Consider the following 20842-nt stretch of genomic DNA (forward strand, 5'->3'; position numbering starts at 1 on the left):
TGAAAATATCTTGAAAATAGTTGAAACGATCTAGCATTTCCTATTGGAAGAATACAAGACACCAGTTCTGAGATTATTAAACCTAGTTCTAGATTGCAACCAACTTATTCTAAGATGTCTTATGAAGTAAAAATATCTGTCCATGCAGCAAGATAATTTCATGAGTATTAAGTAATTTTCTCCTCAAATTCAGTTTTCAGTTTTTTGCAGTGCACAGAAAGACCCCTGTCGGCCACTGGGCTCAAACCCAGAACCTTCTTGCTGTGAGGCAACATTGCTAACCACCATAACCAAAGACTTCAATTTACATTACTCTGGAGCAATGGAAAAGGTCATGTGGTCTGATGAGTCCAGATTTATTCTATTCCAGAGGAACGTGTGTCAAGATAAGAAGGGAAACGCATGAAGCGATGCACCCATCATGGATAGTGGCCTCTGTACTCTGAAGACAGTGTTATGATCTGGGCTTGCTCTAAATGGTCAGGTCGAGGCTCAGAAACGTTATGTGGCAATAAAATGAAGTCAACTGACTATCTGTATGTACTGAATGACCAGGTTATCCCATCAATCGATATATATATATATTTTTTTTTTTCTTCCCTGATGGCACGGGCATAAAATTATGGCTCAAATCATTTTCATACATGAATTGGCCACCACAGAGTTCTTAACTTAACCCCACTGAAAGTCTTTGGTATGCGCGGGAGTAGACTTGCTGGAGTTGTTCAATCCTCCCGTCTTCATAGTGTGCAACTTTTTTTTTTTGGCCTGGACAGTGTATATTTACAATAACATGTTTTCATTAACCCTCTCAACCCGTTTTTCTATTCTCTCAGATAAATGTCTGAAGTGGCGTACATTGCCGTTTCAGATGGATGCTGTGGATAAGCGTTACCCAGATAGCTGGGTCTGCCTCATGAACCCTGATGGAACGCAGGATAGGTACAGAAAATAAAGATAATAAGAGGGTTTGCTTGGTATTTTATTAATTCCCTCTCTTTCATATTATTTGTACACTGTCCAGTCCCTGCCTTTCAGGACTATAAAATTATCATTTTCCACTCTCTTGTTTCACACCATTTATGACTCCCAGGTGTGATGCCCCTGAACAGAAGCAAAATTTACCAGTTGGTGTTATGAAGAAAGATACCAAAACCTCGGAAGACAAACAAAAGGAGATCTCTGAAAAAATTCGCCAGCAACAAGAGAAATTGGAGGCTTTACAGGTACTGATCCATGCTTTTATATATTTTTGTTCTTTGGTATATATTGTTGTCTGTCTGACTTATTGTAACCCATTACATTACCTTCCATTACAGAAAACCACAACTGTTAAGTCGGCAGCAGATGTAAAACGGCTCCCACTAGATGTCAGTGTGAAGGCTGTAGAGGAGCGTACACCTCAGGTACTGCTTTTGAAGCTTCCCTGTTTGTTTATTAACTGTTGAGTGGTGCATGTGTCCTCCTTAAAAAAAAAAAATAAGAGTCAAATTGTTTCCTTTTGGTTACTGGGGTTACGATTAAGATTCAGTTTATTATGGTAGGTCCTCACCAGAATTATAAGACAAACGTGTTTGTGTGTAAGCATGTGCACGTATTTGCTCGTTTGTATATATGAAAAAGAAAGAATGCGATTTTGTTTTGTTTATTTTTCCTTGTAGACTGCCGTTCGGTCATCGCAGCGTGCAGCAGCTCGTCCTCGTTCACCCCCACTTCCCGCTGTGGTCAAAAATGCTGTGAGTCAGTCATCTACAGCTAAAACTCCACCTGCTAAATCTACAGGACCTGTACGTTCTAGTAGAACTCAACCAGCTGCTACGACTTCAGCTAAAGCCAAACCAGCCCCCACTCCACCCCCCAAATCGACAAAAGCCACCACTAAAGCCGTGCCCACACCTCCACCTTCAAAAGCATCACCTCGCAGGAGTGTAACTCAAACACGCAGTACAACAGTGAGTATGCACAAACATGCCTCAACATTGGCCAGGAGTTAGTAGTAGTTTCGAAAATCTGAATTGCAGGATTTGAAGATTATGATTGTAAATCAGTATAAGCCTTAAGTTTTTGGAAGAAATTCAAATGGTATATTTGTAAATGGTTCTAGCCATCCTCTACAAAGACAACCAGGCAAACATCAGCTAGCAAGAGAGGAAGTGCCAAGAAGGGTAAAGCACAAAAAGAAGAGGAAGCAGAAGAAAGTGAAGAGGAAGAGGAGGATGAGCAGGAAGAGGAGGAGGAAGAAGAGGAAGACAGTGAAGAGGAAGAAGAGCCACAACCCAAGAAATCCAAACTTGCAGCACCTGCTCAAACTCGTGGCAAGGGAACAGTTGAGAAGAAGGTCCTGCCAACCAAACAAGTTAATAGTACAGAGGTATTTAAACTATGCTATCATACTTCTCGGTCCTCTTTGCTAATTTTATACTGTATAAACACAATTAATAAATAAAGCATAAAATTTACAGATTTTTTTTAAACTAAGCACAAGTCGTCTTTTTTTAGCGAGTCAGCAATAGCACAGAAGATGATTTAAAACAAGATGCGCTGAAAATTGCCCAAAAAGGTACTCACCCCTTCTATATAAATACAAATCCATGTCCCTTCAAAACTTGAAACATTAGCTTGGCAATGGTAGACTTGCATCAAATATGAGCTTATGTGTTTGTGTGTTTCACAGATAAAGGCTTACAGGTAGAGGCAAAGGTGAATGGAGAATGGTTCACTGGCCGAGTGACTGCAGTGGAAACGAGCAAAGAGAATGTGCGCTGGAAAGTAAAGTTCGATTACGTCCCAATGAACACTCCACGAGACCGCTGGTATGAATTTATATACATGGCAAAATGCACTATCTGGCCAAAAAACTGTCGCAGTGTGGATTTAAATAAGCAAATACTTAAGAGCCTTTGATTATATAATTGGAAGAAGAAGAAGCCTTTATTTGTCACCAAGCACAGTGAAATTCCTCCTCTGCATTTAACCCATCTGAAGCAGTGAACACACGTGTACGCACATGTGAGCACACACGCATACCCAGAGCAGTGGGCAGCTATGCTATAGTGCCCAGTGAGCAGTTGGGGGTTAGGTGCCGTACTCAAGGGCACTTCAACCATGAAACAGTGGGTGGGGAAAGTGTTGTTTATTCATTCCCTTCACATTTTTCCTGCTGATCCCAGGAATTAAACCAGCGACAGTGATTAACATGTTTCAGTTGGCAACTTTTAACCCTAACTGATGCAGTGAGGAGCTTCTCACTTCTTAAACAACTACAGTGGTGCTTGAAACCCTAAAGGGTACAGTGAACCCTTTAGAATGTTCTATATTTCTGCATAAATATGACCTAAAACAACATCAGATTTTCACACAAGTCCTAAAAGTAGATGAAGAGAACCCAGTTAAACAAATGAGACAAACATATTATACTTGGTCATTTATTTATTGAGGAAAATGATCCAATATTACATATGTGAGTGGCAAAAGTATGCGAACCTTTGCCTTCAGTATCTGGTGTAACCCCCTTGTGCAGCAATAACTGCAACTAAACGTTTCCGGTAACTGTTGATCAATCCTGCACACCAGCTTGGAGGAATTTTAGCCCATTCCTCCATACAGAACAGCTTCAACTCTGGGATGTTGGTGGGCTTCCTCACATGAACTGCTCGCTTCAGGTCCTTCCACAACATTTCCATTGGATTAAAGTCAGGATTTTGACTTGGCCTGATTGTGGTCTGATGAGTCCAGATTTACTCTATTCCAGAGCAATTGGTACATCAGGGTAAGAAGGGAAGCCCATGAAGTGATGCACCCATCATGCGTAGTGGCCACTGTACAAGCTGCTCTCTACAAGCAGCTTTCTGAACATATACAGTGTCTTGCAAAAGTATTCATCCCCCTTGGTGTTTGTCCTGTTTTGTCATATTACAAGCTGGAATTAAAATGGATTTTCGGGGGGTTAGCACCATTTGATTTACACAATATGCCTACCACTTTAAAGGTGCATACTGTTGTTTTATTGTGACCCCTAAATAAGAGCTGGTCCAACCAATTAACTTCATAAGTCAGATAATTAGTTCAATAAGATCCACCTCTATGCAGTCAGTGTCACATGATCTGTCACATGATGTCTGTATAAATCAACCTGTTCTGGAAGGACCCTGACTCTGCAACATGACTAAGCAAGCAACATGAAAACCAAGGAGCACTCCAAATCTGACAGACAAAGTTATGGAGAAATATAGATCAGGGTTGGGTTATAAAAAAAATCCCAAAATTTGAATATCCCACACAGCACCACTAAATCAATTATAGCAAAATAGAAAGAATATGGCACCACTACAAACCTAGCAAGAGAGGGCTGCCCACCAAAACTCACAGACTGGGCAAGGAGGGCATTAATCAGAGATTCAGCAAAGACACCAAAAATGACACTGAAGGAGCTGCAAAGATCCACAGCAGAGATGGGAGTATCTGTCCATAGGACCATTTTAAGCTGTACACTCCACAGAGTAGGGCTTGATGGAAGAGTGGCCAGAAAAAAGCCATTGCTTAAGAAAACATGTTTGGAGTTTGCCCAGCAGTATGTGGCAGACTCCCCAAACACATGGAAGAAGATTCTCTGGTCAAATGAGACTATTTTTCATCTGCAGGGACAGGAAAGCTGGTCAGGACTGAAGGAAAGATGGATGGCACTAAATACAGGGCAATTCTGGAGGAAAACCTGTTTGAGTCAGCCAGAGGTTTAAGACCGGGACAAAGGTCCACATTCCAGCAGGCCAATGACCCTAAACCTTCTGCTAAAGCTACAGTGGAGTGGTTTAAAGGGAAACATTTAAATGTCTTTGGAATGGCTTAATCAAAGCCCAGACCTCAATCCAATTGAGAATCTGTGGCATAACTTGAAGATTGCTGTCCACCAACACAACCCATCTAACTTGAAGGAGTTGCAGCAGTTTTGCCTTGAGGAATGGGCAAAAATCCCAGTGGCTAAATGTGCTAAGCTAATAGAGACATATCCCAAGAGACTTGCAGCTGTAACTGCAGCAAAACGTAGCTCTGCAAAGTATTGACACTTTTTCTGCACACTCCAGATTTCTGTTTTTTCATCTTATTGTGTCACAATAAAAAACAGTTTTTACCTTTAAAGTTGTAGGCATGTTGTGTAAATCAAATGGTGCTAACCCCCCAAAAATCCATTTTAATTCCAGCTTGTAATGCGACAAAACAGTCGCACTACTAAATGTTTAGTAGTCCAACATTTCGCGTCTTTGCAAGACACTGTAAATGTTGTACTACTAAAATTTTCCACAAAAGTCTTCATCACAAGGTGGAAACATGTTTGCCTAACACACTACAGTAAAGTGCTTGATCAAAAAAATGACACTTGACACTGTGATATAACATCTTGGAGATAGGGTTTGTAATATGAGCATTTTGACAAATTAAATGTTAGCTTATTGTGTTTACAATACTTTTTTTTTTCTTCTTTGTTAAGGGTGTTTAAGGGTAGTGAAGACGTCCGCCTTATGCGGCCTGCCTCACCAGAGTCACGTAGTCCAGACACCAATCAGGCCCCAGCGCGGTCTGTGACTCCGCCTACCGCTGCAGAGCCTGATACAACCCAGAGCGTCCCGAGCAGAGAAACAACAGAAGGCCTTGTCACTATGATGAGGTGGGTGTGTGCATGTTTGTGACAAGACTGGTAATTAAGGCTTTTTCTCTTCCATCATGATTGAGTTGATTTAAATACCATCGTTTGATGGTAACATACACTCATGCACTTTATTAGGAACAGCTGTGCGTCTACTCATTCATGCAGTTATCTAATCAGCCAATCATGTGACAGTAGCGCAGTGCATAAAATAATGTAGATACGGGCCAGAAACTTCAGGTAATGTTCATATCAACCATCAGAATATGGAAGCAATGTGATCTCAGTGATTTTGACCGTGGCATGATTGTTGGTACCAAACAGTCTGGTTTGAGTATTCCTATTACTGCTGATCTCCTGGGATTTTCTCTAACAACAGTCTCTAGAGTTTACTCCGATTGGTTCAGTAAAGGGGGAAAAAAAACATCCAATGAGTGGCATTGCTACAAACAGAAATGCGTTGTTGTTGTCTTTGAGAGAGGTCAGTGGAGAATGGCCAGACTGGTTCAAGCTGACAGAAAGGCTACAGTAACTCAACTGGTCACTCTACAGTTGTGATGAGCAGAAAAGCATCTCAGAATGCACAACAGGTTGAACCTTGAGGAGGATGGGCTACAACAGCAGAAGACTACATCAGGTTCCACTTCTGTCAGCCAAGAACATCAGCAGTGGGCACAGGCTCACCAAAACTGGACAGCTGAAGATTGGACAGACATATCCTGGTTTGATGAATCTTGATTTCTGCTGAGGCAAACAGATGGGAGGATTAGAACTTGGTGCCAAAAGCATGAATCCATGGACCCAATCTGCCTTCCACAGTCCAGGCTGGTGGAGGTGGTGTAATGGTGTGGAAAATGTTTTGCTGGCAAACTTGCTCAACTTCTGTTGCTTTAAATGTGCTCTATAAATAAACTTTGACTTGATTTTTTTTTTTTTTTAACCAGTCAATCTTTGCTTGAATGCCATGGCCTATTTGAGTATTGTTGCTGACCATGTGCATCCCTTCACGGCCACAATTTACCATCTTCTGATGGCTACTTCCAGCATAATAATGCACCATGTCACAAAGCAAAAGTCGTCTCAAACTGGTTTCATGAATATGACAATGAGTTCAGTGTTCTTCAGTGGCCTTCCCAGTCACCAGATCTGAATCCAATAGAACGCCTTTGGGATGTGGTAGAACAGGAGAGTCACAGCATGAAAGTGCACCTGAAAAAAATCTGGAGGAGTTATGTGATGCAATTATGTCGACATGGACCAGCATCTCAAAGGAATGTTGGCAACATCTTGTGAAATCCATGCCGTGAAGAATTGAGGCCATTTTGAGAACAAAGGAAAGCCCTACCCAGTATTAGTATAGTGCTCCTAATAAAGTGTTCTGTGAGCGTACATATTTGTTTTGAGTTGAGTTGACTTTTTTTTTTTTTTTAAATAATTCTAGGACGTTGCTGCGGTACTTTTTCCCGCCCGATTTCCGAATCCCAAAAGATTCTGTCAACACTATGAGTGCTGAAGACCTTGTGGCTTTCCCCATTGTGAGTACATTTCTTACTGTTGTGCAGCTCAGTACTTTGGATTAATTTAATCAGCGTTAGCAGAGAGTCCATGTGAACTGTGGCTTGAGCAAAGCTGATAATCCCCTAGTTAATATATATATGTGTGTGTGTTAATACAAGTTTATTATTAACTAATACAAGCCATGTCTGTGTTGCAGAAAGAGTATTTTCAGCAGTATGAGGCAGGGCTGCAGAAGCTGTGTAACTCGTACCAAAGCCGTGCTGAGTCTCGAGCTCGGGCCGTGGAGGAAAAGAGCAACGGGGCAGAGGCTAAACTCCGAGAGTCTGAAGAAAAACTACGCAAACTCCGAACAAATATAGTTGCGCTGCTGCAGAAAGTCCAAGAGGTCTGAGACACACACACTCTCTCTCTCTCTCTCTCTCTCTCTCTCTCTCTCTCTCTCTCTCTCTCACACACTCAGCATACATTAACACCACTGCACACACACAATTGCATAAAAATGTATTCTCTCACTCGGGTATTAGAAATCAATTCAGTATTTATTATTAACTATTCAATAACTAAAATGAAGTTATGAAGAAATGTAATTAATTAGTCTGGACTGATTGATGGGTCTTTGGACATTTTGTTTAATCATATGTGTTTCTCTATACTGTAAATGGTGTCTGAGCATATACCATATGGATGTTTTTTCTAGGATATTGAGATCAGCAGTGATGATGAGCTGGATGCCTACATAGAGGATCTGGTCACTAAGGGCGAGTGAAACACTCCAGTGCTTTCTCCGTCTCTCCCTGGTTTCCTTTGTATGTTCTCTCAGAATCTGATTTCCTCTTTATTCATCCATATTCTTCATTGATTTTATAAGTTCTGTTGACTGGTCAGAAGTCACGACGTTTCCGTTATGCCTCCCACTTCCAGCCTGAAGTTAGCGATGTGCAGACAGCATTTTTACACAATGTTCACAAACTTCCTTCCCCTGTGCATATATTGTAAGCTTTGATCAAAGGAGCTTATGCTGTATGCTTCACGTATTTTATGTTATACAGACACTAGTCTCTGTTTGTTTCTTCATTTGGATATACATACGAGTCATTGAGTATTTCAATCCCATCTCCAAAAACATCTGCAGTATATCAGTATAAGCTTGCAACATTAAGGAGAAAAGAAACCTACTGTTATGAGGAAGGCTGAAACTTAATTACTGTAAGTTCTGTGTTCAATCCCTGCTTGCTTTTTCTTTTGTTCCTGTAGGTTCCCTGTGTTTTGCAAGCATTAGCGTGGGTTCCAGGACTGTTTTTGTTTTCTTCTTTCTGAATAACTGTAAAATGGTTTACCCCACAGTTCACATTTAGTCACCGTCTTTATATATGAATATATTTTTTAAACACTTTTAAGAAAATGTTCCAATGTTCCAATAAAAATTAGGATGTTTATGCAGTGTTCTGTTGTTTTTCTATGACATATTCTTTAAATAATTATATAGCATTTTAATACACGAGTCTCACTTTTTAAACATTCATGTAGTGTCATTCAGCATTCAGTAAATCTTGTCTTAAGTGTGTAAGCCGGAAGCCCTTGTAGCATTTTCTTACTAGGGCATGAAGTGATATTAAAAACCCACAGCACAAATGCCAAAGGATACTGATCTGATGGGAAATTGAACAATTGCACAACCGAAGTGGAATATGGAAACATTTTTATAAAATTGCATTTGGCATTTTCTCATTTCTTTTTTTAGCAAGGCCAAAATAGGCTCATATTATATATGATTACTGAACATTAACATTATTTACATTTTCAGACATTATTCAACTCATTTACACAGTATCTTTATTTTGGAATAAACTGGCATAAAGATGAGGTCAGTATTTTTCCTTGAGTTATTTAAAGTGGTTCTGAGAAGTTTGTAAACAAGTTTCTTAGCTAAAAGAAATAAATATTGTCAATCTCAAATACCTTGCTTTATGAAATAGTCTTTGCATTCACATTTACCTTCAGCATCACAGCTAAAGCCTCCTGTTATCGTATTCAGATTGTGAAAATATTCCGCTGTGACTATTCATCCATCCATTATCTGTAGCTGCTTATCCTGTGCAGGATCACGGGCAAGCTGGAGCCTATCCCAGCTGACTATGGGTGAGAGGCAGGGTACACCCGGGACAAGTCGCCAGATCATTGCAGGGCTGATGCATAGAGACAAACAACCATTCACACACTCATTCACACCTATGGTCAATTTAAACCCACCGATTAACCTAACCTGTATGTCTTTGGACTGTGAGGGAAACCAGAGGAAACCCACGCAGACATCGGGAGAACATGCAAACTCCACACAGAAAGGCCCCCGTCGGCTACTGGGCTTGAACCCAGAACCTTCTTGCTGTGAGGCAATAGTGCTAACCACTACATAACTGTGTTGCCAACTCTATTCACTGATTAGAAAAATAAATACATTTTCTCAAAAAATCTAAATCAAGTTATATGCTTTTTTTTTTTATTTTTTAATTGTGATCACAAAATGTTTAGATAAAAAGTTCTTCAAAATGTACCTTGTAGAGTTAAGGTTTCTTATAATTAAAGGTTCTAGTGTGAACCAGTTTCTGATTTAAAAAAAAACAAAAACCCATACGCATTAGGGTCATGCATGTAACCTTTAAGGGTTCCCCAGAGGGATAAGTGAAGAAGCATTAATGATTCAAATATTTGTGTTTATTTACAAATAATTCACAATCAGTGGTGTAGTATAGCTGTACAGAAACCTTGTTCATTTGACTTGCTGTGTCAAGCATATGGAACAAGTGCCTTTCCATATAAAACAAACTCAAGTTTGAAATATTAAAGATAAACCAGTCTAATCCAGACCTGGCTGTGCAATGATTAGCTCTTCGTCTGTTTCTGTCTCCTGCTTTTGCCATTCACATGTCCTTCGAGCTCTGTGAAATGCTCGGTGCTTTATCGTTCTCTGGTTTCATGTTCATACTGAATACTCTAAGAAAGAAAAGAAAGCATGAAATGAATAATTACAGTCCACCAGCCTTATTTAAACGATAGTTCACAATATATACATTTAAATCTGATTTGTTTTAAACTTTGCTTTGTAATACCTACTGCATTTTTTGAGCTCTTAACCCTTGTGTTCAGTTCAGGTCAACGTTATCAATTTTAGTGGAACTGTACTAAATTATTTTTCAATATGCAACTTTATGTTCTTGGTTCATTGTGTCTACTGAACCTGGAAAAAAAAGATAAATTTACTTCTGATGTATCTGCTATACCTCACTTCATATTTATATTCCAATCCTTTTGACCTGAGCATAAAATATATTACAGCAAGTGGTGAAATGTCAGTTGACACAGAGGCATTTTGATTGATAGATCGACAGACAGACAAATAAGCAAACACAAACATACTATATTACATGACCTCCGTGTCTTATTTGCACTCATGCCAGATTACACGCCCCTGTATCCCCAGACCTGAGAAGTCATTTTTGGGCATCTTTACTGTTCCCCAAAAATATAAATATACCTGTATTCGAAGTAGGTTATTTCAAATGTATCTATCTGTCTTAAATGTCAAAAGTCAATATGGCCTGTGAACAGCACATCCATTGCTACGCAGTAAACAGAACACAACAGTTAAGGTCTTCAGTATAGGATACAGATAGCCTGTCCTGCAGCAGTGATTTTTGTCCTGTTTGAAGTTTTTTTCCCAGTCAAACACACCTAATCCAACTCAGCTAATACCAGTCCCTCCCTGAGTGGAAGTGTGTGTGGTAGTGTTCTATCCATCTATTATCTGTAGCTGCTTATCCTGTTCTACAGGGTCGCAGACAAGCTGGAGCCTATCCCAGCTGACTATGGGCGAGAGGCAGGGTACACCCTGGACAAGTCGCCAGGTTATCGCAGGGCTGACAGAGACAAACAACCATTCACACCTACGGTCAATTTAGAGCTATCAATTAACTTAACCTGCAATGTTCCGGTTTCCCCCACAGTCCAATGTTCTTTGGAGGAAACCCACACAGACAAGGGGAGAATGTGCAAACTCCATGCAGAAAAGCCCTCGCTGGCTGCTGGGCTCAAACCCAGGACCTTCTTGCTGTGAGGCGACAGTGCTAACCACTACACCACCATGCCGCCCTGGTAGTGTTCTAGCAAAGAAAATAATGAACGGTGCAGCACAGGGCTACTCCAGGACCAGGGTTGGGAGTCACCCAGCTTCACTGCTGAGCAAATTGAACTGATATCGGTTGAACCCCCACAGAGTTGAATAGCACGTTTTCCAGAGCTCTTTTGTGGCCTGTTGCACATTTCCATATGTGAAAACAAAATCACTACGGAGTTTGTCCATATAATAATAGCCATATTTGTTTTATCTGTAACTACTTATCCTGTGCAGGGGGCAAGCTGGAGCCTATCACCAGCTCATCGCAGGGCTGACACACACAACCATTTACGGTCAATTTAGAGCCACCAATTAACCTACATATCTTTGGACTGGACGGCACGGTGGTGTAGTGGTTAGCACTGTCGCCTCACAGCAAGAAGGTCCGGGTTCGAGCCCTGTGGCCGGTGAGGGCCTTTCTGTGTGGAGTTTGCATGTTCTCCCCGTGGGTTTCCTCCGGGTGCTCCGGTTTCCCCCACAGTCCAAAGACATGCAGGTTAGGTTAACTGGTGACTCTAAATTGACCGTAGGTGTGAATGTGAGTGGTTGTCTGTGTCTGTGTCAGCCCTGTGATGACCTGGCGACTTGTCCAGGGTGTACCCCGCCTTTCGCCCGTAGTCAGCTGGGATAGGCTCCAGCTTGCCTGCAGAACAGGATAAAGCGGCTAGAGATAATGAGATCTTTGGACTGTGAGAGGAAACACACACAGACAGGCCCTCATCAGCCACTGGGTTTGAACCCTGAACCTTCTTGCTGTGAGGTGACGGTGCTAACCACTACACCACCTGATATAGATATATCCGAGCTATATCCTGATCGAGCTATATTTAGTGCACTGAATTGGTGCTATTTCTGAAAGATGATGCTTTTCAGAGATGAACTCCAAAATGCTGCACTAATGCTGGTGTCTGAAAATCAGGGTTAGGGTTTCTGTGCAAATAACACTGGGGAACAATTTGAAAAAAAATTTCTGTTGAGTTAGATTTTTATGCTGATTAAAACTAAAATTGGCATGCTGATCCCAAAATTGCAGCCAGTTTTTTTTCTAGCACGTCAAGTTTTTTCTCCACAGCTTACCCTCCAGATAAGCAAAATTCCACTGTAGTAAGACTATTTGAAGGTTATGGAAGAACGTTATCAGGGTAGATGGGATGTACATATGATGGCTGACTATTGTTGGAGCATCAAACGCGATAGTCCTCAAGATGAACACTCCAGAAAGAGCTATAAATGTACATTTTTACCTTAACTACTTGCACAGGTGGCACGGTGGTGTAGTGGTTAGCACGGTCGCCTCACAGCACGAAGGTTCCAGGTTTGAACCCAGTGGCCGGCGAGGGCCTTTCTGTGTGGAGTTTGCATGTTTTCCCTGTGTCTGTGTGGGGGTGCTCTGGTTTCCCCCACCAATCCAAAGACATGCAGTTAAGTTAACATGGGGCGGCCTTGGGCTGAGGTGCCCTTGAGCAAAGTACCTGACTGCTCCCCGGGCGCTGTGTGTGGCTGCCCACTGCTCTGAGTGTGTTCACTGCTTCAGATGGGTTAAATGCAGAGGATGAATTTCACTGTGCTTGAAGTGTGCATGTGACGAATAAAAGTTTTTTCTTCTTCTTGCACACAATTATAATTACAGTAGCCATCTCATCATCTCTAGCCACTTTATCCTTCTACAGGGTCGCAGGCAAGCTGGAGCCTATCCCAGCTGACTATGGGCGAAAGGCAGGGTACACCCTGGACAAGTCGCCAGGTCATTACAGGGCTGACACATAGACACAGACAACCATTCACACTCACAGTCAATTTAGAGTCACTAGTTAACCTAACCTGCATGTCTTTGGACTGTGGGGGAAACCAGAGCACCCGGAGGAAACCCATGCGGACACGGGGAGAACATGCAAACTCCACACAGAAAGGCCCTCGCCGGCCCCGGGGCTCGAACCCGGACCTTCTTGCTGTGAGGCGACAGCGCTAACCACTACACTACACCACCGCGCCACCCTACAGTAGCCATATCCTTTGTAAAAACATAAGTGTTAAATAAACATTGCAGTCATGCCTGTTTCTTTCATATTTCATTGTATGTCAATATTTGTAAATTTTTATAAAACAAGCACATATCTGTTAAGTACAGTATTTTTCATATTTTTAAGAAAACGGGGATTCAAAAACTTGACGTGATAGAGAAAAACTGAGATCAGTTTTGGATTCCGCACCCAAAAAATTAGTTAAAAACAGCTGTCAGACCTAACTCAACAAAAATTGTGTTCCCCAGTGTAATGTACCCGAGCTGTTCCAGAACACACTGTATCTATCAGAAAAGGTTTGTGGAGGAAGCTGTCAGTGTGTGTGTGTAAGGGACCTTGTAGTCCTGATGTGGCACGGTGCACACACTCTCCTCCACACCGTGTTCCACACCGCGGCGCGCAGAGCCGGACTGCCCCAGATGTAAAGCGCAGGAGTGCTGAGCGCGTTAAAGCGCGCCATGCTGGCAAACACGTTGGTCGCTTCGTTACTAAAGCGCAGGCCGCTGTTTGACAGATACCTGACTATGATATTCACGAAGGAGGGACACCACAGCGACAAAAAACAAATCACTACGAACACGATGAGGCGCAGTGACTCCTTCTTGCTGTCTCTGTCCGGACTGGGCGCCTCGCGTCCGAGCTGGTGTTTGGCGATGATATATAACTTAATGGTCATCAGGACTTTGATCACAACTATGATCTGCAGCATCATGACGCCGAAGGCGCTCAGCTTGACAGCTTGTGCGACTGGTAAAACGTTCTGAACAGTCAGGATGAGGTAGGTGTACACCCAGGAGAACACACAGCACGCGATGACAAAGGCGCGCGTAATGAAGCGGCTGTAAAAGAACGGGTGGCCCACAGCCAGGTAGCGGTCAAACTGCGCCAACAGAAACGTGATCACATTCACCCCTAAAAAGGAGGGCAAAATGTAAAAGGTGCCGTTTCTGGATGGGTAACCCTCCTGCACGTCGAACAGGCCGAGGTAATAGACGGAGAAACCGGTGAGGGTGTCACTAATGCTGGTGTTGAGCATGAAGATGAAGCGGTTCTGCTGGCGGAGCGCCCGGGTGCACACGATCCCGAGGACCACCGAGCCCGCCAGCACAACCGCACATGTGGCGAACACGAGGTGGTAAATGAAGATGAAAAAATCTCCCAGACTTGTAAAGTCAACCGAGAGAGAAATGGTGAAATTCAAACTAGACATTTCTTTCTTGAAGGCGAGGTGACCCGCTCGCCCTCCACGAACAGAGGACAGGGCTGTGTTTTATGAGCTGTGTGTGGAGACCTGGGGGACTTACATTCACTTTTTCAACAAATCATTATGCCAAATGCCACACGAGAGCAGCCATCACCTTGAAGTGTTCTTATTTACGTTGTTCTGATGGAGGCCATAGACGTCCAGACCCGCTGTTGTGCTAAGACTTACACTACCGTTCAAAAGTTTGGGGTCACTTTGAAATGTCCTTATTTTTGAAAGAAAAGCACTGTTCTTTTCAATGAAGATCACTTTAAACTAATCAGAAATGCACTCTATACATTGCTAATGTGGTAAATGACTATTCTAGCTGCTGGTTTTTGGTGCAATATCTCCATAGGTGTATAGAGGCCCATTTCCAGCAACTCTCACTCCAGTGTTCTAATGGTACAATGTGTTTGCTCATTGCCTCAGAAGGCTAATGGATGATTAGAAAACCCTTGTACAATCATGTTAGCACAGCTGAAAACAGTTGAGCTCTTTAGAGAAGCTATAAAACTGACCTTCCTTTGAGCAGATTGAGTTTCTGGAGCATCACATTTGTGGGGTTGATTAAATGCTTAAAATGGCCAGAAAAATGGCTTGACTATATTTTCTATTCATTTTACAACTTATGGTGGGAAATAAAAGTGTGACTTTTCATGGAAAACACAAATTGTCTGGGTGACCCCAAACTTTTGAATGGTAGTGTACATAGACATGGCCTCCATCAGAACAAGAACACTTCTTAAAGCATATACGCAGAACCATGGCTTCACTTTCGTTTATAAATGCCTTGAGACCTCAGGAATGGCACAGGAATAATAATAAGTTCAATTTATATAGCACCTTTCTCAAAACCCAAGGTCGCTTTACAATCCATCCATCCATTATCTGTAGCCGCTTATCCTGTTCTACAGGGTCGCAGGCAAGCTGGAGCCTATCCCAGCTGACTATGGGCGAGAGGCAGAGTACACCCTGGACAAGTCGCCAGGTCATCGCAGGGCTAACACATAGACAACCATTCACGATCACACCTATGGTCAATTTAGAGCCACCGATTAGCCTAACCTGCATGCCTTTGGACTGTGGGGGAAACCGGAGCACCCGGAGAGCATGCAAACTCCACACAGAAAGACCCTCGCCGGCTGCAAACCCAGGACCTTCTTGCTGTGAGGCGACAGTGCTAACCACTACACTACCGTGCCACCCTGCTTTACAATTATAGGGAACAAAAAGTCCACCAAGTAAAGGTCAGGATGTCATTCCAATGGTGTAGCACCCACAGTCCCACCAAAAGGCGCATGAAAACAAGTTCCACACCTCCAGCACAGCTGCCATGACAGCACCGGGCAACACCGCCCGGAACACCATGCCATGGATCCACAAAGCGAGTACAGATACACTGCTATGCCGAGCGCTGGTATGTCCCAAACCGCCTGAACAGCTGCTGCGACGCTACCGAGCAACATCTCTCGGAACATCACGCCAAGCACAAAAGCACCGCTGCACAGAGCACTGGACAACCACAATGTTAAAATGAGCAACGAACTCACAGCAGTCCATAACTAGGAGCACAGATATCACCCATGGTGAACCAAGGCCTGGAGGGAACTGACACCCAAAACTGGGTCCGGAGCTACACCACAACCGGCAGACAAAAACACTCAAACAAAAAAACAAACATCACACTACACAAACACAAAAAAAACAAAAGAGAAAATAAAATAAAAATACAAAGCTCGGCTGAGAAGTGGCAGCCAGAATGCGCACGGCATACTCTCAACCGGAAACGGAAAAAGGAATAGTTTTAAGCATTAACAATAAATCTAATATAGTAATTTTTACGATTAAAGTGATTCATATAGGTAGCGGTCTGAGTGAATGACCTTGACGTCCATAACGTCACAGCAGGTAGGCTATCGGTCTCATCGCCATTTCCACTATGCTAAAACACAGAGCTGACTGCAACTCTGATCCTCCATTTTAAGCTAATTTATCGCCATGCCACGTGGATGTGTTACTAGCTGGTACAGCAACATGATAGAAGGTGGATTTACGTTGCATTCATGGCCCAAGAATGTTCAAACTGCAAAGATTTGGACGCATTTTGCAAGAAATTCATAGACACATTGGGCGCCTATGAAGTAGTCTCTCCTCTGCTCTGCACATTTTACTGAAGACTCGTATGAGACCTCAGATCTGTTGAGGAGCATTGGCTATAAGCCCGTATTGAAAGAGGGTGCAGTACTGCCAATTAAATAAAACTACAAGAAAAGGAAAGTATTTATTTATTTATTTATTTTATTTATTTTTTTAGAAGGAAAGTGAATTCAGTCGCACCAGTTCTCCCGGAGCGTGAGCCGAGGGTTGCTGGTAAAACCTGGGATGAAATGGGACGGGACATATCGCGCGGGCAGTGACCTCCCCGCGGTTGTTGCTAAAACCGGTGACATACCGTTCCGTCCCGGGTTTTAGCTGAGCAGTAATGGCGGAGTACTCAGGATGGAGAAAATGGAGAAAGAGTGGACCAGCCGTCTTATTTCTAAACTGGATATTGCTGCCATCTTGCCCTTACATGGAAGAAGCGAATGAACGGAGAACTGAACGAACAACTGAAAGTCAGATTGTTTCAAAACAATCGGCCGCAAGATCGGCCTTCAAGAAGCGAGAACACAGATGGGTAAGCTCCGACTCTCATTTGGATAAAAAAAAACACGTTGTTTACCTGCATTTAGATTAATACATGTAACTTGTATTGTGTGTTTAAATTACTGGAATAAAATTATTTAATTTACTTCAGAATGTGATTGTCTCAATTCATCTGATTATTTAATTAGCCTTTTACGTTTTATCAGTGAAAATGCATGCATGTACATGTATGTTGCATAAGTTATAACACCTATCCTGTTTTAATGAGAGTCAACCCACAATCATTGAAGTTAAATCAGTCTTAGTTGAGCAAGTTGGTAACGTTATTTCTTACTTTCACCATAAATTTTTATTTATATGACTTTGGTCTATAGCTGTAAAAGGCCTTGGCCTTAAAACTGGTTCCCGCTGTGACGTCACGCACTCAGGGCTGGCTGGCTCAGTGGGGCAGCTCAAATGCCAACTTTGCGGTCGATTTTAACTCTCAAAAATATTTTTTAAAATTCCCATTTATGCAGCATACAAGAGTCAAAGATGGAGATACTATCCACTCAGAAATGTATTTAAAAATAAAGGTTCTGTGTATCTCCTTTAAACATTTACAAGGTGATAGCTTGTATGGATCCTCCATGACCCTAAGCAGGATAAGTCAAAGTCCCTCTCATGCCAGGCAGTCTCCTGTCCTAGTACTAACCAACTCTTTAAGGCGTATCTTCGTTTTGATAGCCCTCAGCCTCTCACCTATACAGCTAGGGTTACAGTGGGGGGCTAGTCCTCTGGTAACTTTGAGAGTTTGACTCCCCACTCGCATCTGTATTGCAGCGTGCCTTGCCAGACAGTAGTAGGTATAATTTTTATGATGGTCTTTGGTATGATCTGACCGCAAGTAGAACTCGCGGTCTTCCAGTCGAGAGGCGGACACGCTAATCACTAGGCCAACTCGCAGTTGAGCAGGATAAGGCAGTTACTAAATATTAATGAATTAATGACCAGTTGGCAGCACAGTGGTGGTGTAGGTCGATTTAGTACTATTTAGTTCAGAACACTATGGCAGCTTCATTAGTTATTTATATATTTAAAAGCTTTATTATTCAATTGGTCAGTCTTCTTCAGTGTTCTGCCTGATGGCAGGTCTGGCTCTGACATCCATCAGAGTTTCTAGGGAACATTACAGTAGTGATTTCCCATTGCCTTCTACTGGATTATTATAGATGTTTTCTCATCTCAACCATTCACACTTGTGGACAATTTAGAGTAGCCAATTAACCTAACTGCATCAGGGGCGATTTCTCAGAGACAACAAGGGAAGCCGAACTTCCCCTAAAATTCTCTCCCCAAACTGCGGCGTCTACGACGTTGAATTCTCATTAAAACAATAACTTGCATAACATAATATATGCCCAAGATTGTATTTACGTTCATAACTATCTCTATAGGCGGCACGGTGGTGTAGTGGTTAGCGCTGTCGCCTCACAGCAAGAAGGTCCTGGGTTCGAGCCCCGGGGCCGGCGAGGGCCTTTCTGTGTGGAGTTTGCATGTTCTCCCCGTGTCCGCGTGGGTTTCCTCCGGGTGCTCCGGTTTCCCCCACAGTCCAAAGACATGCAGGTTAGGTTAACTGGTGACTCTAAATTGACCGTAGGTGTGAATGTGAGTGTGAATGGTTGTCTGTGTCTATGTGTCAGCCCTGTGATGACCTGGCGACTTGTCCAGGGTGTACCCCGCCTTTCGCCCGTAGTCAGCTGGGATAGGCTCCAGCTTGCCTGCGACCCTGTAGAAGGATAAAGCGGCTAGAGATAATGAATGAATGAACTATCTCTATGTCATCCTGTAACTTATTTGAGTGATGTCTGACGAACTTGCAGTTCGCTACGAGAATCACCTTTGCTGCCAGGCTGTAACCTTACCTTTCTTATTTCAATGGGCTCTATAGACTGGCAGCCGGGTATCCGTTGCAGTCTACGAGACGGCTCTGAACAGCCAATTTTGGCTAGTTGTTATTGGTTAAAATCGACAAAATCGTCACTTCCAGGGAAGCCAGGTATCTCTGGGGGTAAACGGGACATTGGGAGGGCCAAGAAGCCGGGCTGATAAAGGATTATTGGAGGTGGTGTTTGAAAGACATGAGGAGGGCGGTCACTGTACTTTGGCGAGGAACACGGTAAGCATGATCAGCCAGTCCCTAGCAGATTTCGAGAAAGTGTATTCGTGTGCCAAAGTGCTGTCTGAATTTCTTTTCATATAAACGTTTCTTCTCATTGATGTCTCTGTACATTACTCTGTAAATAAATGTAAATATTACTCGTTGTGCTCCGTTAACTTTCATCCATTCTATCAGTTTGATCATTCGTGAATTCACTTGTTTATTTCATTTGTAGTTCAATCAACGTGGTTGTAGGCTAGCTTGAGCCTTATTGGGATCTGCAGTGCTAGCTGCTAACAGCTGGTATCTATCTGCTATAATGGCAAACGTCGTGGACATGCTTTTGTCAAAACGTTTTGACACTCTGCCATATGAGGAGAAAGTGATAATTAAAGAGCAAGGCAGACCAAAGCCCAAGCTTAATCTCATTCAAAAATCAGCAGGTCATAACAGGTCTTTTCAGGTGTCTTGGTATGAAAATGTGAACTGGTTGACTGGGTCTCTTGTGACTAATAAAATGTACTGTTGGCCATGTCTTTTGATGAAGCCCTCTCAGGGAAATTTAGTTTGGTCAAAAGATGGGTTTGGGGACCTGGTGAATTTCAAAAGGGCTTGCAAAAGGCATGAAACGAGCAATGAGCATGTCACTTCATGTGCAAGACTTAGCTGTCTGGGGAGGGTCAGGGTGGAATATGCCATCGATGAAGGTGCTCGTATACAGTGTGCATCATATAATGTTCATGAATCTGAAGTGTGTATATTGTTCAGTAATGTTAAGAGAATGGTGGGCTCTGTGTTATAGGTTATACCTGGGTATAATATTCAAGGTTCTGTGTGTTGCATAGCCTACCTGGTTATGAATTTCCAGACTGTGTTGCAGAAGATGTTCAAGGATGTGTTGGACAGCTGGGTGTTGTGTTAAAGACTCTGTGTTGCATATCAGGGTATGATGTTCAAGGCTCTTCGTTGAATAGCCAGTGATTTTTGGATGTTTGATATTTTTGATTAAGGATATGAGGCACTAGCCTGGCAAGCCAGACTATAACATGAAATGTACAAGCAAAAATACTTTCTGCCACTAGGTGGGGTTGTCTAGTTCACTATGCTAATGGCGCACACCTTTCTATGCTTTGATATCTGGCCTACAGGTTTTACGATGAATGCGTAAAATGGGCTTCCCCTGTTTTAAAAACCAGCAGCCGCCACTGAACTGCATGTCTTTGGACTGTGGGGGAAATCAGAGCACCAGGAGGAAACCCACACAGATACAGTGAGAGCATGCAAACTCCACACCGAAAGGCCCCCTCCAATGAGCCGCTGGGCTTGAACCCAGAACTTTCTTGCTGTGAAGTAACAGTGCTAACCACTACACCACCATGCTGCCAACTGGTCATTTATTCATTCATTAATATTTAATAACTGCCTTATCCTGCTCAACCATAAGTTGGCCTAGTGGTTA

General features: G+C 42.6%; 2 protein-coding genes across 3 annotated transcripts in view; one reads left to right on the plus strand and one right to left on the minus strand.

The window, feature by feature from the left end:
• morc2 (MORC family CW-type zinc finger 2) overlaps positions 1-8595 on the plus strand; it is a 35272-nt gene extending 26677 nt beyond the window's left edge. For both annotated transcript variants that reach the window (XM_060914677.1, XM_060914678.1), the window contains exons 17-27: positions 837-942; positions 1094-1226; positions 1320-1406; positions 1662-1952; positions 2105-2371; positions 2500-2560; positions 2675-2813; positions 5486-5662; positions 7083-7176; positions 7356-7544; positions 7857-8595. In XM_060914677.1, the coding sequence (XP_060770660.1) occupies positions 837-942; positions 1094-1226; positions 1320-1406; positions 1662-1952; positions 2105-2371; positions 2500-2560; positions 2675-2813; positions 5486-5662; positions 7083-7176; positions 7356-7544; positions 7857-7925 (1613 nt within the window). In that variant the 3' untranslated portion in view covers positions 7926-8595. The remainder of the gene's footprint in view (positions 1-836; positions 943-1093; positions 1227-1319; positions 1407-1661; positions 1953-2104; positions 2372-2499; positions 2561-2674; positions 2814-5485; positions 5663-7082; positions 7177-7355; positions 7545-7856) is intronic.
• A 1482-nt stretch (positions 8596-10077) lies between these two features.
• LOC132869748 (glucose-dependent insulinotropic receptor) lies at positions 10078-14561 on the minus strand. Its single transcript, XM_060903134.1, has 2 exons — positions 13687-14561; positions 10078-10150 (listed from the first exon to the last, which is right to left on the minus strand). The coding sequence occupies exons 1-2, from the start codon at positions 14559-14561 to the stop codon at positions 10078-10080; spliced, it is 948 nt and encodes a 315-aa protein (XP_060759117.1).
• Between the last annotated feature and the right edge of the window lie 6281 nt (positions 14562-20842).

The sequence above is a fragment of the Neoarius graeffei genome, chromosome 2, assembly GCF_027579695.1.
Source record: "Neoarius graeffei isolate fNeoGra1 chromosome 2, fNeoGra1.pri, whole genome shotgun sequence".
Classification (NCBI taxonomy): domain Eukaryota; kingdom Metazoa; phylum Chordata; class Actinopteri; order Siluriformes; family Ariidae; genus Neoarius; species Neoarius graeffei.